The 19,343-nt window shown below is 29.3% G+C and overlaps 7 protein-coding genes across 7 annotated transcripts; 2 read left to right on the top strand and 5 right to left on the bottom strand.

The window, feature by feature from the left end:
• Positions 1–295: 295 nt before the first annotated feature.
• PPL_04071 (cytochrome P450) lies at positions 296–1,909 on the bottom strand (the record flags this gene model as incomplete). The annotated part of the gene is made up of 6 exons (XM_020574984.1): positions 296–455; positions 528–679; positions 763–1,111; positions 1,175–1,416; positions 1,538–1,588; positions 1,664–1,909. 6 exons carry the CDS (start codon positions 1,907–1,909, stop codon positions 296–298), a joined length of 1,200 nt encoding a protein of 399 aa, XP_020435398.1.
• A 1,083-nt stretch (positions 1,910–2,992) lies between these two features.
• On the bottom strand, positions 2,993–6,066 carry PPL_04070 (uncharacterized protein; the record flags this gene model as incomplete). The annotated part of the gene is made up of 7 exons (XM_020574983.1): positions 2,993–3,616; positions 3,682–4,297; positions 4,398–4,580; positions 4,654–4,809; positions 4,900–5,020; positions 5,122–5,215; positions 5,326–6,066. The coding sequence occupies 7 exons, from the start codon at positions 6,064–6,066 to the stop codon at positions 2,993–2,995; spliced, it is 2,535 nt and encodes an 844-aa protein (XP_020435397.1).
• A 435-nt stretch (positions 6,067–6,501) lies between these two features.
• On the bottom strand, positions 6,502–8,252 carry sptB (serine C-palmitoyltransferase subunit; the record flags this gene model as incomplete). The annotated part of the gene is made up of 4 exons (XM_020574982.1): positions 6,502–7,125; positions 7,209–7,793; positions 7,823–7,984; positions 8,097–8,252. 4 exons carry the CDS (start codon positions 8,250–8,252, stop codon positions 6,502–6,504), a joined length of 1,527 nt encoding a protein of 508 aa, XP_020435396.1.
• Positions 8,253–10,146: 1,894 nt separating this feature from the next.
• Positions 10,147–10,654, bottom strand: PPL_04068 (uncharacterized protein; the record flags this gene model as incomplete). The annotated part of the gene is made up of 4 exons (XM_020574981.1): positions 10,147–10,196; positions 10,330–10,540; positions 10,575–10,631; positions 10,652–10,654. The coding sequence occupies 4 exons, from the start codon at positions 10,652–10,654 to the stop codon at positions 10,147–10,149; spliced, it is 321 nt and encodes a 106-aa protein (XP_020435395.1).
• A 560-nt stretch (positions 10,655–11,214) lies between these two features.
• On the top strand, positions 11,215–12,955 carry adrm1-2 (RPN13/ADRM1 family protein; the record flags this gene model as incomplete). Its single annotated transcript, XM_020574980.1, has 5 exons — positions 11,215–11,220; positions 11,329–11,436; positions 11,548–11,788; positions 12,323–12,544; positions 12,627–12,955. 5 exons carry the CDS (start codon positions 11,215–11,217, stop codon positions 12,953–12,955), a joined length of 906 nt encoding a protein of 301 aa, XP_020435394.1.
• Positions 12,956–13,272: 317 nt separating this feature from the next.
• Positions 13,273–15,095, bottom strand: rsc11-2 (alpha/beta hydrolase; the record flags this gene model as incomplete). The annotated part of the gene is made up of 5 exons (XM_020574979.1): positions 13,273–13,828; positions 13,918–14,058; positions 14,131–14,676; positions 14,777–14,847; positions 14,937–15,095. 5 exons carry the CDS (start codon positions 15,093–15,095, stop codon positions 13,273–13,275), a joined length of 1,473 nt encoding a protein of 490 aa, XP_020435393.1.
• A 160-nt stretch (positions 15,096–15,255) lies between these two features.
• PPL_04065 (uncharacterized protein) lies at positions 15,256–18,161 on the top strand (the record flags this gene model as incomplete). Its single annotated transcript, XM_020574978.1, has 9 exons — positions 15,256–15,294; positions 16,120–16,164; positions 16,194–16,225; positions 16,527–16,562; positions 17,232–17,274; positions 17,398–17,472; positions 17,499–17,518; positions 17,644–17,707; positions 18,087–18,161. 9 exons carry the CDS (start codon positions 15,256–15,258, stop codon positions 18,159–18,161), a joined length of 429 nt encoding a protein of 142 aa, XP_020435392.1.
• Between the last annotated feature and the right edge of the window lie 1,182 nt (positions 18,162–19,343).

Genomic DNA, 19,343 nt, shown 5'->3' with positions numbered 1-19,343 from the left:
TGGAGTAGTGGTAATAGGAACATTTACAATTAATTGTAAAAGTTGATAGTTTAATGTTTTTCAATTTTAACACTCACACAGCACACAGATTTTAAGATAAGATATTCAACAATATACTACTACTTCTGTAATAGGTATTATTTACTACTCTAATTATTATTATTATTATTTTTATTATTAAAAACTTGGTTGGTTAAAATAAATTTATTTTTCGAAGAAGTAAAAGATATGAAAGAAATAAATAAATATGGATATATTTATAGATATATTTGTATTTATATATATATATATAAATCTAAATTGATCTAAATTGAAGTGATATTGGATATTCTTCTTTAGGTCTAAGTGTCACACCGAACATATCATCTAAATCAATATAATCGCAATTGTATGGTTGCAATTTAAAGTTCAATAAGATATTAGCGCTAGCCATATAGATTTCGTCTAATGCCAAACTAAAAGATAACAATTAGTTAATATTTAGAGTAACTCAAGTATGTGAGAAATCTAAAATAGAATGTACTTACTTCAAACCTACACAATTACGTGGTCCCAAACTGAATGGCATCCAATCATTAGATATATCATCATTTAAAAATCTCTCTGGAATGAATTCATGTGGTTTTTCGTAGGTTGCTTCATTATGGTGTAATTCATACATGTTATTAATTAGCACAGTCTATTTTTAAGAAAAATAAAACAAACAAAAAACAATATTAAAATCATTAATAATTTATAATTTAATTATAAAAATATACATACACCTTTTGGAATGTAATAACCTTCTACTATGGCATCTTCAAGAGCGACACGAGGTATTCCTAGAGGTACAATTGTTCGGTATCTAAGAATTTCCTTGATAGCGGCTTGGAGGTATGGGGTTTCTCCACGTTGAGTCAAATCAATCTTGCCAGTACCCTTGGCAGCTTCTTTCAACTCGGCATGAATCTTTTCTTGAATTTCCTGGTGATTACAAAGTGTTAAAATTAACCACTCTATTGCAGTAGCAGAAGTATCTATTCCAGCTAAGAAAAGATCTAATGAAACTAAAATAACTGCTTCTTTTTCATTGGGCATTGCTAATATAAGATGATCTAACATATCTTTTGGACTAAAATAATTAATTTAATAAAGTTGTTTTTATAATTGATATGTTATAATATTTAAAATTTACTTTTCTTTGTCAATATTCTTTATGTGTTCTTCATAAATTTCAGCCATAATTTCATATACAACATCGATTCCATGCTTTACAAATTTGTTTTTTAAATGGAAGAGTGGCTCTAACCATTTTATATAATCAACTAAATTACCGGCAGCTAACAAACGAATAACATCATCGACTGGCTGTGCAATTCTCTTGACAACACCCTCGTCAACACCCTCTTCGAAAGGAATATTAGTACTATAGGCATACTAAAATAAATGAATTGGAAATTAAGATTAAAATTAAAGTTATTAAAATATAAATTAATAAAGTTAATAAATAAACAGTTAATTTAAAAGAAACAACTTCCAGTTGTTCCAAAATACATACCATCATCATAATATTTAATGAGAATTTTTTACAAAAGAATTTTGGAACAAACTAATATGTTTTTTAAAAAATCAATTCATGTTAGTTATTAAATAAAGTATTATTCTTAATCTATCATTTACTTACAGGTTCTTCAGTCTTTGAATACTTCTTCATTGTATCAACAAGGTATTGGACATTTTGTTCAATAATTGGATTGGCAACTTTTAGCTTGGTTTTGGTAAATGCGTTGGAGATAAACTCACGACGACCTTTCCAGCTATTGTATTTTGCCATAACGAGGTCATTGTATCCAAAGGAGAATTTGGCGAGTGTTGGGAACTCTGGACGGTCAGAGAATTTCTTAAAGTCTTTGAGCCAAATCTCTTTCATAATAACAGGATCACTGACAATGATGGTGTAGTTATCTCCCATCCACAATTTAATGATACCTCCTTTAAACTTTCGATTCCATTCGGAAATCTTTAAATGTGGTTTGGCACCGAGCGACAATAAACTTCCAAATATAGGTAATCCAAGTGGACCTTGAGGATCTTGATTACTAAATTTTTTATTTTTATTTATCTTTTTTTTTTATTAGTAAATAAAAAAATAACAAATGGAATTAGTATTAATCTTACAAAAGAATTTAAAATCAAAAATAATATTAAGATTAATATTATTTGTATCATGATTTAAAAGTAAAGATGAGTGATTGAAGATCGGATTGTTGAATGTTTTAAATATCACAAGAATAATACTGATTTGATTGATGGTTACAAGGAGATTAAAGGTTATATATATAATAATATATAATAATCTAATGTTTGAGTAGAAGAAGAAATATAACCTTTTATAAAGAGTGATGAGGTGTAGGGTTTTAAACCTGATTTGAGAAAAATTACAAACAGGTACAAATCTATCCGTTGGCAATGAGTTGTGGTCAGTTTCACCGCTTCTTATTCAATTCCTTTGTGAGTGTGTGATTTCTTAAACTTGAGATTGAATACAACAAAAATGAACCACCATTAGTGTTAATTAGAGGAATGGGCAAAAAAAGCTAACCAATAAAAATGCTATGAAATAGATTTTTTGCAAAAACACAAAACCAATCAAAATCATAATTAATTAAAAATGATCATTCTATTTATAAATCATAAGGGTGGTGTGTAATTAATCAAACTTAACCCGATATTCAATTTAGCATCGCAATCAATTAATTAAAAGTACAGCACCATTTCGTTCTGATTCATCCAAATCACAGTTAGAAACATTAGCTATGCCAAAGTGAAATCTACCCTTCCAAGTTCTCATTCTTTGACAAAGTAGAAGAATTTTATTTATCACCTATAAATGTCTTAGTACATTAATTAACATCTCATAAATAAATATCAATTTTGGATATAAATCCCATTATATAAAGTTTGTTTGTTTGATAATAAATAAAGTTTGCAGGTATATAAAATTTATCACGATTTATTTTGTTTGTTTTTTTAAAGCTGACTCTTCCGAATTGTCATTATCGCTATTAAGATTATCATTGGTTTCACTAAACTTTCTTTTTAATAAACTATCACCTTTGTTTTCTTCATTATCATTTGAGACGATGCCATTCGAATCATTGTATTGTTCATTTTGATTTTCGCTTAGTGGTTCCATATCTGCTATATCACACTTGATAGTAATATCTTCCGGTGTTTCTACATTTAAATCCTTCTCCTCCTCTTTTGTTTCGATGGGAGTAGTTGATTCGATTTTTTGGTCTATTTGATTCTTTTCTATCTGCTGAATCTCTATATCCTCTTTCTCTTTGTTGTTACCTTTGTTAATATCTTTGTCATTCTCTTTATTATCACCTTCTATCTCTTTGCTTTCATTCTCTATCATCTTCTCGTCATCTTTTTCTTTTACTTTTTCTTGTTCTACCACCTCGCCAACTGCTGGCTCTTTATTTTCAATCTCTACTTTCTCATTATTTGTTTTAATCTCTTTATCAATTTCCATTTCTTTTCCGTCTACTCTAATATCTTCCTCTTTGACCACTTCCTTTTCTTTCTCTGTCTCACTTTCCTCTTTTTCAATCTCTATCTCTTCCTTTTCCTCTTTTCAATCTCTATCTCTTCCTTTTCCTCTTCTTTTTCCTCTTTATCTTTATCTTTATCTACCTCTTCCTTTTCCTTTTCCTCTTCTTTTCCTTTTTCATTTTCCTCTTTCTCTTCCTTTTCTTTATCGACTTCTTCGAAACTATCGTTGATGTTTATACTTTTAGACTCCAGCAACTTCTCTCTTTCCATTCTCTCTTTCTCTCTTCTCTCTTCCTCTCTCATTTCCTCGGCGAGTTCCTCTTCATCCATCTGCTCATAGTGCAATCTCTCGAGTAGACCCTTGATAATCTCACGCTTCGCTGCGATCTCCTCCTTGGGGAACCACTTTGGACGATTCAACGGACTCTCAAAGTTCTTCTCTGGATTCCTACAGAACAACTCAACGTAATGCAGCAGATACACACCACAGTCACACATATTATCCTGTTTGGGCACCGACGGCCTGTAGGACGGTAGATTCTTAGAGGTGTAGACACGCTCTGCAATTGCACCATTCGAAGGATCCGACTTCTTATACTTCCACTCCATCGATAGATACGTCCTAATCTTTCCCGTGATCGATACCAACCGATGACTATTCAGCGAATCCAAAAAGATAATCCAAGGTTTATTACTGGCTGTCGATGTTTCATAATCTTGTCCAGCAAATGAAATGATACAAAGTGTCCAATGGAAACTAAAATCATAATGAAATCGTATATTGGTTAGTATTTAAACAACACTCATTAATTACAAATCACATAATTGATTGACCGCAATCAACATTATTAGCTTACTTTTCACAAATAGGTATAAATAAGAAATCCTTTGAGAAAATATCGGTTGAGCCAGTCCATTTCGCAATCTTTTTGTATGCCTCATCCATGTTCTTCTTGGTCGACAGATTATTATAAAAGAATGTATTGAAAAAGTAGAATCTATCTTTATCTTCATCCGCTACATAATGATCTTTAATATATCTGTTGTTGAGAACATGTAAATTAAATATAACTGGTTGAACATTAATATTTAGATTAAACTAAAACTAAATACCTTGTATAGAAATCAATGATTGAATCGTTTAAATATTGAAATGGTTCCAATTTGTGCATGTCATCAGATGTGATCTTTACAATGTCCATTATATTTGGATTTTCTTTGGGTGGTGGATATCTTGCAACTATCTTTTCTTTCTTCAGTCCATGTGTTCTATATATATATTTTGATGAAAATCATATTAATTTTTAATTCTATTTCAATACTAATAATATATATATATATATATATGTAGACACGTACTCTGTTTTCAATAATAGTTTTATCCAATGTGATTTATCGCAAATTAATTGTTGTATTCCATTGTAATCGCTTTTACTGATGCCCTTTAACCAAATTTGATTTGGAATACCTAAATCATAATCTATATAGATACAAATAATAATAATAATAACAATAACAATCAATTAGAATGAATGGTTGTTGTTGTTATTAATTTAGGTTGTTGCTACCGATAACACTTACTTTTACATATTTTAGGAATCTTCAACCAATGTTTTGTGAAACTAAATGCTTTGGTTCCAATTTGAATCGATGTATTCTCTTTTAAGAAGTTTACCTAAATAAATAAATAAATCACAATCGTATCGTTACACAATTAAATATTAGTTTCAAAAAAGGTTGTTTTGAAAGATCGATCGATCGATCGTATCGTATTGTAAATATTACATTGAGCTTTGTTAAATCTTCATAATTAATCTGTATGACTATATCGAATTTCTGTCTGTTATTGGTATTGATTGCAGAGAATGGTGCTTTAATCTCGATGTACTCCTCTTTGAACAACACCGGTGATGTCAAAGGATAGTCGTACTCTACATACACTGAAATACCTCTTGCAATCAACTGTATATTACCATCTGAATCATGTGTAGCAACCGTAGATACAACCATATTCGATGTATCCTCATCACCATTTCTATTATTATTATTATTATTACTATCTTCACTATTGTTATCACCATTTATACTTTGATCTTTATCATCTGTTGAAGTCGATGATGATGATGATGACGATGTCGTTGTTGTAGTTGTCGTTGTTGTAGTTGTTCGTTCAGATACATTTGAGGAAGTAGTATTGTCACCATTATTAATATTATTATTATTAACATGTTTGTCATTGTCTTCATCGTCATCACTTTCATCAAGAACAAAAGGATCGTCGGAAGTACCTCTTTTATCGGTTACCATGAACTGTGGTGTACTATCTTGTTCGTAGTCGTCTGCTTCCAACTGTATTGAACGAGTTATACTCTGAATCGATTGTAGTGCTGCAGTTCTTCTTGGTGGCTTTGTAAGTGATTCCAATGGATTACCAGAGGAGTCTGTCTCATAGGGTATTCCATGTCTATCATACTTTAGATTGATTGGTGGAAATCCTAAATTATTTCTTTTCTTTCTAGTAATCATCATGATGCTTTTCGATCGAAAACCTGTATACGAATAACTCTAACTGCTAATAGATTATAGATTCAGTTTTACTTAAAACTATATATATATATTATAATCTATCTTTTATATTCTAAATAAATAAATATTTCTTGAGAATGATTGTTTGACTAACCATCTAATTAATTAAATTACAAACATAACATAAATAAATATTAAATTTTTAAAAAAAAAAAAACAATTTTAATGGAAATAACTAATTAATCAAAGTATGTTTGTCGGTTGTACACATTCCTCATCATGTGTTGTTGTTAATTAATCTTTTTTTTTCACTTTTAATTAAGTGTATCTTTTGATGATAGGAATGGTAATGGTTTTCAGTATTGTTCTCTCTCTGTGTGTCTCTCTCTTTTGTAATGATAATCTTTGTAACTGATTTCTTAATTTAATAATATTTTAAACTTTTATTGGTTTCTTAAATTTAAGGTTCATTTGGTCACCGATGGTGTCGAGATGTTCGAGTGCCCACTCTAGATCCTCACGTGTGTGTGATGCCGATAGACAGAAACGAGCTCTTGGCGATGTGAGTGGTGTCGCTGGATAACCGACGACCACCACGGCAATATGACGTTCGAGACACATACGTGAGAAAGTAGCGATCTTTGATGGATTGTAGAACATCAGTGGAACGACGGGTGAGTCCTTACCACCGAGAATCTGGAATCCCATTTGACGTAGACGCTCACGGAAAAAGTTGGAATTCTCCTTGAGCTGCTTGATCTTGCGTGCACCAATGTCGGTTCCGTCGTCACCGGCGATCGCTCTGAGCGCCTGATAGGCCTGCATTGCGCAGGGTGGTGCCATACTGTTGGCATAGAGATAAGCGAAACTCGATTGTCTGAGATGGTCGATCAACGATTTGTCTGCCGCAATATATCCACCAATCGAACCAAACGATTTTGTGAAAGTACCCATCAAAATATCAACATCCTTTGGATCGACATCATAATGATCGCAAACTCCTCTTCCATGACTACCCAAAGCACCAATACTGTGTGCTTCATCAACATATAAATAACACTAATAACAATAACAACAGAGATATATTAACAACTTTTCAAGAAACAACAACAACAAAAAAAAAAGTAACAACTAATACTTACATTGTATTTCTTTTTAATTCTAATGATTTCTGGAAGATTACCGATTTCACCTTCCATACTGTAGATACCTTCGACGATGATCAGAATCATTGTCCATGGTCTGTGTGTCTTTGGTTGACCTTGGATGATGGATTCACGAATGACTTGTTCGAGGTGTTTGGTGTCGTTGTGTTTGAAAACCTTGATCTTGGTGCCGGTGTTCTTGCAACCGGTTGCGAGAGATGCGTGATTCAAACTGTCAGAGATGATCAGTGCACCCTTACCAACGAGCGCTGGCAGTGAACCAGAGTTGGTGGCGAAACCCATCTCAAACACCAATGCGTCTTCCTTTCCAACGAAACGGGCAGTCTCACGCTCCAACAAACGGAATGGTTCAGTGGTACCGTCCTCAGCCGGTGTCGAACTGGTGAATCCACCATACTTGTACATCGATTCAATAACAGCCTCTGCAATTGGTCCTTCGTTTTGTGCGAATCCCAAATAATTATATGATCCAAGATTTAAACATCTCTTTGTCTCTCCAGTGATTCTAAATTTGTTGCGGAACAAACAAAAAGTTAATAATCCATCCAATATTCCAACCAACTAACTAAAACTAAACACATTTATAAAACAACATACTCTAATGGTTCTGAATAGTGTTGGTTTGTACGCAACATTACATCTATCCATGCACCTGGTAAACTACAAATTGGTCTATCCCAACAATCTTTAATTCTACTATATAAACGCATTTGATAGAAATATTCAAACTCTACAAACAATGGTGCATATCCCTATTATTTGTTTTTTCATATTATTGATTTTTGAAACAGATTAGATTTTGATTTAGTTAGTAAGAGATCTCTATTTATTTGTCTTCACATAATGTGACTAAACTAAACATACCTTTGGTGTAATGAAATAACGATGACCTCTAATCTTATCTATGAGATCTGCAATCTTACCAACAAAGATAATGATACCATAGGCTATATAAATCCAACATATCGTCCAATAATCGATATCATCGATATCTCCCTCTTCGTTGTCGACGTCTCTCATTCTATGTTTGGTTGGAGGTTCTATATAGGCGGTGGCGGTGGTGTTGGTGTTGGTGGTGGTGGTGTTGGGTGATGTAGCGACTGTAATTTTCGAAATAATGTCTTGTTTTTTTTTTAATAAAAGATCAAGCAAAATAGATTCTATTTTACTTCACCTAAAATTAAAAAAAAAATAATAAATCCAAAAAAAAAAAAATTCAAAAATAATAAAATAAATAAAAAAATAAAATAAATATCTTAAAAATAATTATAAAAAAATAAATTAAATTAATATAAAAAATGGATAATGGATATGGAAATGGACACAATAATAAGATTAATTAACAAAAAAAGAAAAAAAAGACAACAACAAAACAATAAACATTAATTGTTTTTTCAATAATTTTGCTTTTGATTGGATTTGGTAAAGTTAACCTAAGTTGTCTTTTTGATTCTGATTAAGTATTTTAATTCCTTATATTTTGAAATATTATATGTAATGTATGAAAATGAAAGTTAATGTATAAACTAGTTTATACTGCAAATGATATGATACGAATGAACGGGTGGATTAAAAAAAAAATTAAAAAAAAAAATAAGACAAAAAATAAAAAATGAAAATTTTCAAATTAATTTTTGTTGTTGTTGTGTGTGTCTGCAAATAATAATACTACTACTATTATATATTATATCTATAAAATGATTATCTGTAAATATCTATTATCTCTTAATCTATTTTTAAAAAAAAATAAATTAAATAAAATAAACTTTAAATGTGTGTTATGAGATATAAAATTAATTTATAATGTTGTTGATATAAAATAAAGAGTAGAGTTGTAAGGTATTATTATTTTTCTTTTAATTTTGTTTGTTTGTGGATGGAATGGATTGATAGATGGATAAAACAATGCCTTTTGGAAAAGACTTCAAGAATTAAAGAAAAATAACTTTTACACAAGTATGAAATTGTTTATAAATTATTGTTGTTGGATGGATGGATAGTGCTTTTTTTTCAAACAAAAGCAAAAAAATATTTAATAAATTATCTCAAAAAGGGTTTTTTGATCAAAATCAAAAAAAAAAAAAAAAAAAACGAAAGCAAAAAATCATTTGTGTCACCTTTTTTGATGGCTCGATATGAGGACAGTGTTCGTTGTTTCACAACCACATCACATTATTTGTGTTTGTTTTTCTGTCGCAAGATTGGCAACAACTTTTCGAAGACATCAACTCAACTGAAAACCTTCTAGTTTTAGGTTATAATCGTGTGTGTGATGTGCTGTTATTCCCCTTCTACATTCTTTTTTCAATAAAAAAATAAAAATAAAAATAAAAATAATTCATTAGTTTTAACACTGATTAAAAAGGCGGTCCTTTAATTTTTTTTTTGGAGGGAGACCGACTGTGTAGATGATATAGATCAATATCAGTGTTTGATGATAATGGATGAACAACATGGGTAATATTGATGTTACCTGTTGACGACACCACCTAAAATAAAATATTATTAATAAATACTTAATTAAAAATCAATCTTAATTAAGAAATATCTTAAAATAAATAAAATAAAAATAAAAATAAAGATAAAGGTAAGATTATTATTCAATTCTTATTGTGAATAAAGAAAAACAAAGTATAAGTTTATTTATTATATATATTTTTTTTAAGTTTTAAATTTATAAAAGTAAAGTTGATAACTCAATCTACATTGAGTATATTACTAACTTTGCTGTTTTATTGTTGGGATGTACATGATTAATTTGATTGATTGTTCATTACGATCAACTAATCTTTTCGTTATTTTAATAAGTTATTTTAACATGTTTTGTTTTATAAAGGTTGATTGATTGATTGTTTGCTGTTTTCTTCTTTTCTTTTCTTTTCTTTTCTTTCTTTCTTGATATATATATCTTTATTTATTTCAATTGTAATAAAGATGGTGCAATATCTTCATATGATCCGTCATCTAAGTGAATGATTAAGATTAAAGATTAAAGATTAATATAAATAATAGTAATAGAGAGAGTAATTTTAATAGTAAGTATGTAAGTAAATCAATACAGTATATTGATGAAAGCAAGTTAAGTGTATCTACATACTTTGCTTGTAAACCATAAAAATAATTGAATCGTTTGGAATATTATATTGTTGAATGGTCTTTTTGTCTTCGAGGGGACCACCTTGGAAGACGAAACGAATGTAATCGGTGACTTGCTTGTCGGTAAGTTTATTGATGATGGCAACTTTTTCTTTCAATCTTTGAATGGTGTCAGATGGCTCTGCCGACAAGAAAATGGTTTGTTCTAATCTCTTTATTCTAAAATATAATGACTTTTATTATCACCATAAGCAATTGTAAATGAGTATCGCAATGTATAAAGAATCGTTCAGCTACTACTAGCTGTATTATTATTATCTTACCATTTTATAATATATATATATCTTTTTTTTTTTTATTACTTGATAAATAATAATTTAATTAATAAAAAAAATTTTAAAAAAAGTTGTTTTGTGATCACCAAATTTTTTTTTACAAATTGCAATACCAATAAGATTAAAAAAATCAGAAAACTTGTATTTCTTTTTTTTTTCTAAACAATCATAGAAACTCGTGAATATTTTAAGATATATTTTAGATAAAGTCACTCAAATATATCTTTTTTCTTTTCAATGTCAAACATTATTAAACTATGGTGCAATAATATTAAGATAAAATATAATTACTTTAAAATAAATCATTTTATTTTTAGGCACCTCTTCAGAGATAGAGTTAAAATATTTAAAAGATATGATAATTATCACACAATTACTTTTCAAATTTACAAATACGAAAAATACTAGCTTTAAAATATTTAATTAAATAAATTTGAGAATTAAATTAATTTTGAAGTTTTTTCAAACTTTGTTGAACATCACACAGGTGAAATTTTATAAGTTTAAATTTCTTTTTTTTTTTGATCAATTATATATTAAACATTTTAAAGATGAGTGTATGTATATATTTGTGTTAATCAAATGATATGATATGATATGATATGTTTTGATAGGATTTATTAACAGTAGAGTGGATCTTTATATTGTTTCGTTATATATTATAGTTAAGAAGAGCAAAGCCACAAAACGTTGAGTTTAAAGCTGGTAAAGCAAAATTAGAAGGTAAAACCATTACATCCGATACTAGAAAAGGAACTTTGAAATTCAGTATTGTAAGTCATCATCATTAGCATTATTGATTGGATCTATTTATAGATTTCATTCATTTACTCATTCATTCATTCAATTTTAATACCTATACATACATACAAACAAACATACAGCAAGATGATTTAATTTTCGTACAATGGTTTGTCAGAGATTCAAAGGAAGCGGAAGATGAATACTACTTGGCACCGGGTGAATTGATTTTCAAGAAAGTGAGCTCATGCAAAGACGGAAGAATGTATTATTTACACTTTAGTACATCAGACAACAAAGAGTTCTTCTGGCTGCAAGAACCAAACCCAGATAATGATACAAAGCTTGAAGAAGCAATCGCTGCCATCGCTGCATATCAACCAGGTAAGATTTAACAACAACAATTATTATTATCATTTTGATTTTGATTATTATTATTTCTTCTTTTTTCAACAACAAAACAAAACAAAACCAAACACAAATCAATCAATCAATCAATCAATCAATCAACATATTTATATATTATATTATCAACACAACTATTTTATTCATCAACTTTTATTTATACGAACAAAACATAACATAACAATCATATCATAACATAACATAACAAATCAATACAAAACAAAAACATCATGTGCATGTAATAATAATGCTTTTTCTTTTTATTCTTACTTAGTTATGTAAATCTTAAAATCCAACAACCTTAATCCATAAACATATATACCAGCTTTGAACCAAACAAAACAACAAAAACAACAAATTACAATAGGAGAAAGAGGAGGAATAAACTACTTTTATTGTTATCTTTATAATGTAATTAAACTAATATTCTAATTGATACCTTTTATTTCTTTTGCTTTTTTATTTTTATTTTTATTTTTATTTTTATTTTTATTTAATTAACATTATAAAAAGATGATGATGAGTCAATGTCCACTGAGCCAACAACCACTACTACATCAGCTACTCCTGCACCTGCGGCTACAACTACAAATACAACACCAGCTTCATCTGCACCTGCACCTACTACAACATCTACTGCACCAACATCATCATCATCATCATCATCAACATCCGGTTTCGATCCAAATAACTTTAGTCAATTAGCCAACTATATAGCCAATTTTCAACCAACTGGTAAGTTGTTTTATAATTATGTGATGTGATCCAGTAATTTAATATACTGATTATTGATTTATGATTAATTGATTATTTATAGCAAAGAGTAGATTGACATTGAGTCATGTTTTGACACCAGAGAATCTTACACCTATTGTCTCTGATGAGACTGTGCAGAAGGAGCTACTCGAGTACTTGCCAGAGAACAATAGAAATACAAGTGATATCATGCAGCTGCTCTACACACCACAATTCCAACAGGCAATCGATCAACTTAACTACGCCATCTATGATGGACATGGAAACGACATCATTGCACAGATGGGTTTGGAACCATCGATGATCATGAACATCGAGAACTTTCTCAATTGTATCCAAGAGGGTACCAACAAAAAGAAAAAGAGACAAGAACAACAACAACAAAAATAATAATAATAATAGTATTTGTAATATAAAATAATATTTAAATATTTATTATATTTATATAATAAAAAAATTCACTATTGTAAACTGTAATCTAATCTAACAGGCAAGCTTGGTTGTCTGTTTGTTTCATCTATCTTTCTAAATGATTTTGTAAAAAGTAAATTTAAATGAAGAAAAAAAAAGAAGGATGCTGAAGAGAAAAGGAAGTTTGATTTATCTTTTGAAGGAAGGAATTGAGGGAAAAAAAAATAACTATAGTTGGGGGTTCGTCTATGATATATATTAATATTACATCTGATGTCTGTTGTTGTTGTTGTTGTTTAGGTTGCTGAAGTTGTTGTGGTGGTGGTGGTTGTTGTTGTAGATGACTCTATCGAGGTGTTTCCATTCAATGTCGTGGAAGGTGTCTGATTATCAATATTGGTTGTGGTTGTTGTCGATGAATTTGTTGTAGTGGTTGCTGTTGGTGGAGGCAGTGGTGGTGTGTAATCACTGTTATTGTTGTGGTTGCTATAACCATTACCATTACTATTTCCATTGCTATGAACGTAGCTGTTGTTGTGGTTGCTATTTGACAATTCTGAAGATGTCGTTGAATTGATTGATTCTTTTCTGCATGTCTCTATGATGTTTTCGGGATGTTGTGGTGTATTGTGACCATTTTGTGATTGTTGTTGTTGTTGTTGCTGTTGTTGTTGTTGAGCTTGTTGTTGCTGTTGTTGTAATAACTGTTGTTGTTGTTGTTGTTGCTTTATAATCGCTTGATACTCTATACTGTTATTTACAAACGCTGGATCTTGTATCGATAGTAAAATAGCTTTTCTCAGCTGTTGCTCTTCATATGAAATATCATGTTCTTCGTCATCAAAATAGAAACTAGATTTATTGAAACGAAATAAATTAGATTCAATAAACAAACTTGACTATATAATCAAATCAAATCAAATAACAAAACAACAACTTACTTTGCTTCCTTCATGATTGGATCTGGTTTAAGAGTATTTACAAAGAATATACAAACTGATTCGAAAAAGAAATGTGGTCTATCACTATTATGATCTCCATCTAAAAGTATTCTATTTTTGTCACCTTGATACTTTTCAAATCTAAATGCATTTGATTCAAATATATAATTAGAATGGTAAAGTAGTTGTTGTTGATGATGATGATTGACTTACAATTTCTCGGAGTGATGTGGTCTAACAAATGTATCATCTTTACCATGTGCAAAGAGGGCGGGTATGAATACCTGCTCGGTTGTCGGTACGATATCGAGATCTTTGATGTCAAAGTGTGCACGTTTCTTGATGGATCCTCTGATCATTTTCAAACCGAGTGAAATCATTATCTTGGGCATCTTCTGTACGGTCGAGAGTACCAGTTCCTCTGCAACCTTGGAGAGATTCGAGAACGGACTGTCCAGTACCATTCCGGCAACCGAAGGATCCTCCTTTGCATAGAGAATCGAAGTGACAGCACCCATAGAACGTCCCCACAATCCTATCGTTGAAATCTTGCCTGTTTCACGTAGGTGCTTTACAATCGTTCCGATATCCTCTTTCTCGTAGTAACCGAGCGATACATATTCACCGCCACTCAAACCAGAGCCAGCGAAATCGAAAGCAACCACCGTAATATTGATTGGTAACAATGTCCTCACACACTCCAATGCATCTAATCTACAACCACTGTTTCCATGACAATATATAACACATGGTAATTGTCTATTGTTTTTAAATATAAAATATTAATAATCGATTAATATTATTATCATTATTGTTGTTGTTGGTTGTTTTTTTTTTTTTTTTGAATAAAACTACTCACTTTCCATTTGACCAATACTCAGCAGGTTTAAAGTGACTACATTGTATTGGTAAACCTCTGCCATTAACAAGCTAGATAATAGTTATAGTTGATTATTAATATTATGATTTGAAATGATTAGTAGCAAAGCTAAGTTTAAAGCTATAAAATGATAACATACTTCAAAATCGTTTCTAACAAAAGAAAGACCGGCAATTGAAAATGCCTTTGGACCCATATCTTCTAGAGTATACTGACATCTTGGCGGTCTTATCACCATATTGCATAGTGAATCATAATGTGCACTTAAATTTAAGGTTGAAGGTGATTTAAATGACATTATTTATTCATAAAAGTCAAGCCTATTGCTATTTAAATCTACTACTTCTAATATATATATATATAATTCTATCTATAATCTTTAGTTTGGTTTGTCAAATCAATAATGATAATCTGTTTTGGTTTGCTCTAATATTATTATTATTATTATTTAAATAATTATGATTGAATATAAAAGATTTGTAATGGCAATGGTGACTGTATTTTGTGAATGAATGAATGTTGTGTGATGTTTTGTTTCTTATGACTATGAATCTATGACTGTATGACAATGACTAACTTTATTCTCTTTTGATTAATAATAAAAAAAAACTGATAAATAAATCAATTATAGCAATCTTGCAAACTTTACTATCCAACAAACAAACAAACAAAGATCTTGTTTGGTGAAAGGATTTTTTATTGGTTTTTTAGACTTTGCAGAATCCAACAATTTTTGTTTTTTGCTAAAAGATTGATTGATATTCTTTAAAATTTCTAATATTATGATATGATCTACAACTTTGGATTGTTTACAAAATAAAAAAATATATAAATGTTTGTTTTATTATTTTAATATAAAAAGATATAATACCCTTTCTTTTTAAAAGGAAAAAAAACAAAAAGAAAGATATATAGATTATTATAATAACAATACAATAAAAATGATAATAACAATAATAGATAATAATTAAAATATACTTTTTAAATTTTAAGTAAAATTTTAATTAACATACATTAAAAATTAATTAAACACAAATACAATAAAAAACAACAAACAATTAAAAAAAAAACCAACACACAAATTGCAATTAAAGGATTAAGTTGTGTGTGTGTTTGGTGCTTTTTTTCAATGAAATTTTTCTCTTATTTACAAACAAAAAAATCGGTTTTTTAGATCAATTTTATAAAATTTTAATGAAAATGTAGAACGTTTTATTTTTCTTAAATTAATCATATTAAAAAGAGTAAATTAAAACTTGGATTTACATCAAAAAAATATATAGATTCTATGCCGTCTATTTAGTTAGTTTATTATAGTAAAGATTGCAAAGTTTTTGTTTGTCTCTTGTCGTTTGTTCATCAAACTAGTAAGAGAGAAATATAATATCGATATTAGAATATGTTTATCGCTTGGCAATGTTTTTGCTAGTATTAAAATATAATAATAGACACAACACAATATTATTTGTTCTTCGAGATACTGTCGTCTAAGAGTAAACGAAGTTGGATTGGATTAAATTACATTGGCCTGGTGGCAAAGTTTTAGCTTTATCTATTTATTTTGTTTGTTTGTTTGATTTTTTTAAAAGAAAAAGAGATGAAAAAACCTATTGAAAATAGGTCCGAAGCTTCTTATTATTATTCCTTTAACAATAACAACAACTTCAATAATATAAAAAGAAGATTTGCTTGTTCCGTTAATATGCCATTTACTTTTTTTATTATTTAGTGCCAATCAAGCAGGAATTTGTTTTCAACTCCAAGGGTTTTTTTTTTAATTGTCATTCCTTTCTTTGGATGTTAAGTTTTGTTTTTGTTGTTGTGTAGTTGAATCGATAATCTCTCTATTGGATGGCATCTTTCACCTTATCGTTTATAAAATTTAATTAAATAAATATCCATATGATTAAATGATTGTGTTTTACACAAAACATGTAAATCTTCACACAAATTAATGCTTGCCACTTTTTTGGGTGTGTGGGTGTTTTTTTGACATTCATCGGGTTTTTCAATGGGTCTTCCTCATTTTGACAATAGAAACTATGAATCCTTTTTTTTCATATCACGATCAAAATATTCAAATTATTTAAAAGAAAGCCCATCTTTAATCGAAATACAATTGCAAATGTTTAAATTAGAGTTGTTTTGATTTACACTATCAACATATAACTGAAAATTAAATCTAGATAATAATATTGTCGGCGGAACATCACTTTTAAAAAGGCTGTTTATTAAAATAGGAGTTTTTTTAAAAATCAACACTTTTTTTTGGTTTTTTTTTAATTAATCTTTGCCAATCAGACAAAAAAAATCAACTTGATTTTGAAAGGGTTTGTTTTAATAGTTGAGAGCAGCCACTAGTGGGTAACCTTGCAACCTTTAAACAACAACTAAAAACGAGTCATCGGGTCAAAGGAAAATGTATTGAAAAAAGTCAAGCCGAAGTTGATAGCCATTTCATCCAATGTCAACTTTGTGTAGGTCAAATGAGTAAAAGCCTGGCTATTTGAAATAAATTAAATTGAATTTATATAATCTTAGATCCTCCTTGTTTCACTATAAAAAACTCTTGATTTATTTGCTTTAAAAATCCTAAATAGACAATCAAAGACAGTCAAAAGAAAACAACTTTGCCAATCAAATACAACAACAACAGAACAGATCAACTCAAAGTTGTATTTCTTTCTTTATTTATTTGTAGATATCAATTCTTATTTGTTTGTAAATCTTTTTATTATTATTATTATTTTTTTTTTTTCGTTTCTTTCTATTTGTAAATAAATATACATTCACTTTATTAATTATTATTCAACCCATCAACCTGTCATACATATCATATTTCTTAGTCATTCAGTTCCTATTTTTATTCTCACTTTACCAATATTAGCTCATCATTGGCAACCAAGTAAAGTAAAAAGTACACAATCAAGAGTTATTACAAACAAATATTAATTTAGTAAGTATTGTTGTTTTAATTTATCGTTATTTTTGTTTATCTTTGGTATATCAAGAAGAAATATATCAGTAATCCACCATCGGCGGATAATTCGGAGTGTTGATATATCAACAAGCCTAAATATCTAGATTGATAATGTTATAACCACACTAAACATATCGCCTTATAATGATAATCATTAAATCATATAACAAAATCATTATTTAACACTTTCCACCTGTTGCGTATAACATGTTTTTTTTTTTTCGACATTACATAAACACAACGTCACATCCATCATTATAAGCAAAACAAATCGAAACACTTGAAAATTAAAAATACTTTTTAGTTTAGTTTTGTTTTTGGATTACAAAAAGTTCCCATTCCCTTCCGCAACCTCATTCAGAGCCAAAAATGGTTTTTGATTAAATAAATCAAAAAACTGATCAACCCATTTCATCGACACGAATTTGCACACATTCAGCCAAACAACCATTTTCATTTTTTTTGGTTTTTGCAAATTTGACAATTTTGATGTCAGAGTATGGTGACTGCCTTAAGTTTTGATGTCTGGACCACCTTATCTAAAATCTCAAAATACAAAAACTAATTTTTATTTTTATTCCCTTGTTTTTTGCATCACACTACCAAGTGTCACCACAGACTTTGCAAAACAAACAAAATTTTCCTCCCTATTCACCACTTTTAATTATCTTCCCCACTCTCACCAACACACAAGAAAAATAAAAAAAAAAATCAGTCGACTAATCAACCATCAAACATCCAACAACTTTTTTCAATTAAAAATAATTCTATATCTCTCAGCTGCAGCTGTGGCTTGTGCTATTGCGCTATAATATACTTTTTGTTTTGAAAACTTTTTTGTTTTTCTTCAAAAAAGTCAATCTTTGCCTGGATACATCTTTAAACTGGGTAAAACAAAAATATTATTTTCACCTTTACTATTTTGTTGTATTTGCATCACATTTCAAATTAAATCTCCGTATTGAACAACATACTCATATATATAATAAAAATATATCAACTTCAACACACCATATTACTTTTTTATTATTGTATATAAAGTCCATATCACAAAAAGTATTTACAAAACAAAATGAAAGAAATCAATCATAATCAAACAAATTTCATACCGATTTGTTGTTTGTTTCAACTTAAATCTTTTCTTTCTATTTATTTCTCCACTCCTTTTTCTTTTCACACAACAAAACGAAACAGCTCAAATTTATAAACATCCAAATTAATTCGTCAGATTACTATTTATTATTTGTTTAAATGATTAAGTGAATTGATATCTGTCATCACACTTTGTTTTTCATTTAAAAGTTTCATGTGAAATGATGAGTTGAGTGGTGTTAGCAATGAAATACACTCAACATCTGTGCACCCCTCTGTGGTCCCTTTTTTTTTTTTAAAAATGTTTTTTTTTAGTTCAAAAAAAGTGAATACAATACCAGTCAAAAACACACTCAATCATTTTAATAAAAAAAAAAAATTTGTTAGAGTGAGCACCTAACCCCACACCACAAAGTCACCTCTTTAAGCCCAGGAGCAATCTTTTTTTGTCACACACCCCTTCATATCAAGCTT

Source organism: Heterostelium album (assembly GCF_000004825.1).
Source record: "Heterostelium album PN500 unplaced genomic scaffold PPL_contig8, whole genome shotgun sequence".
Lineage (NCBI taxonomy): Eukaryota > Evosea > Eumycetozoa > Acytosteliales > Acytosteliaceae > Heterostelium > Heterostelium album.
Note: the sequence above shows the minus strand (reverse complement) of the source record. Positions and strands in the feature narration are given on the sequence as shown.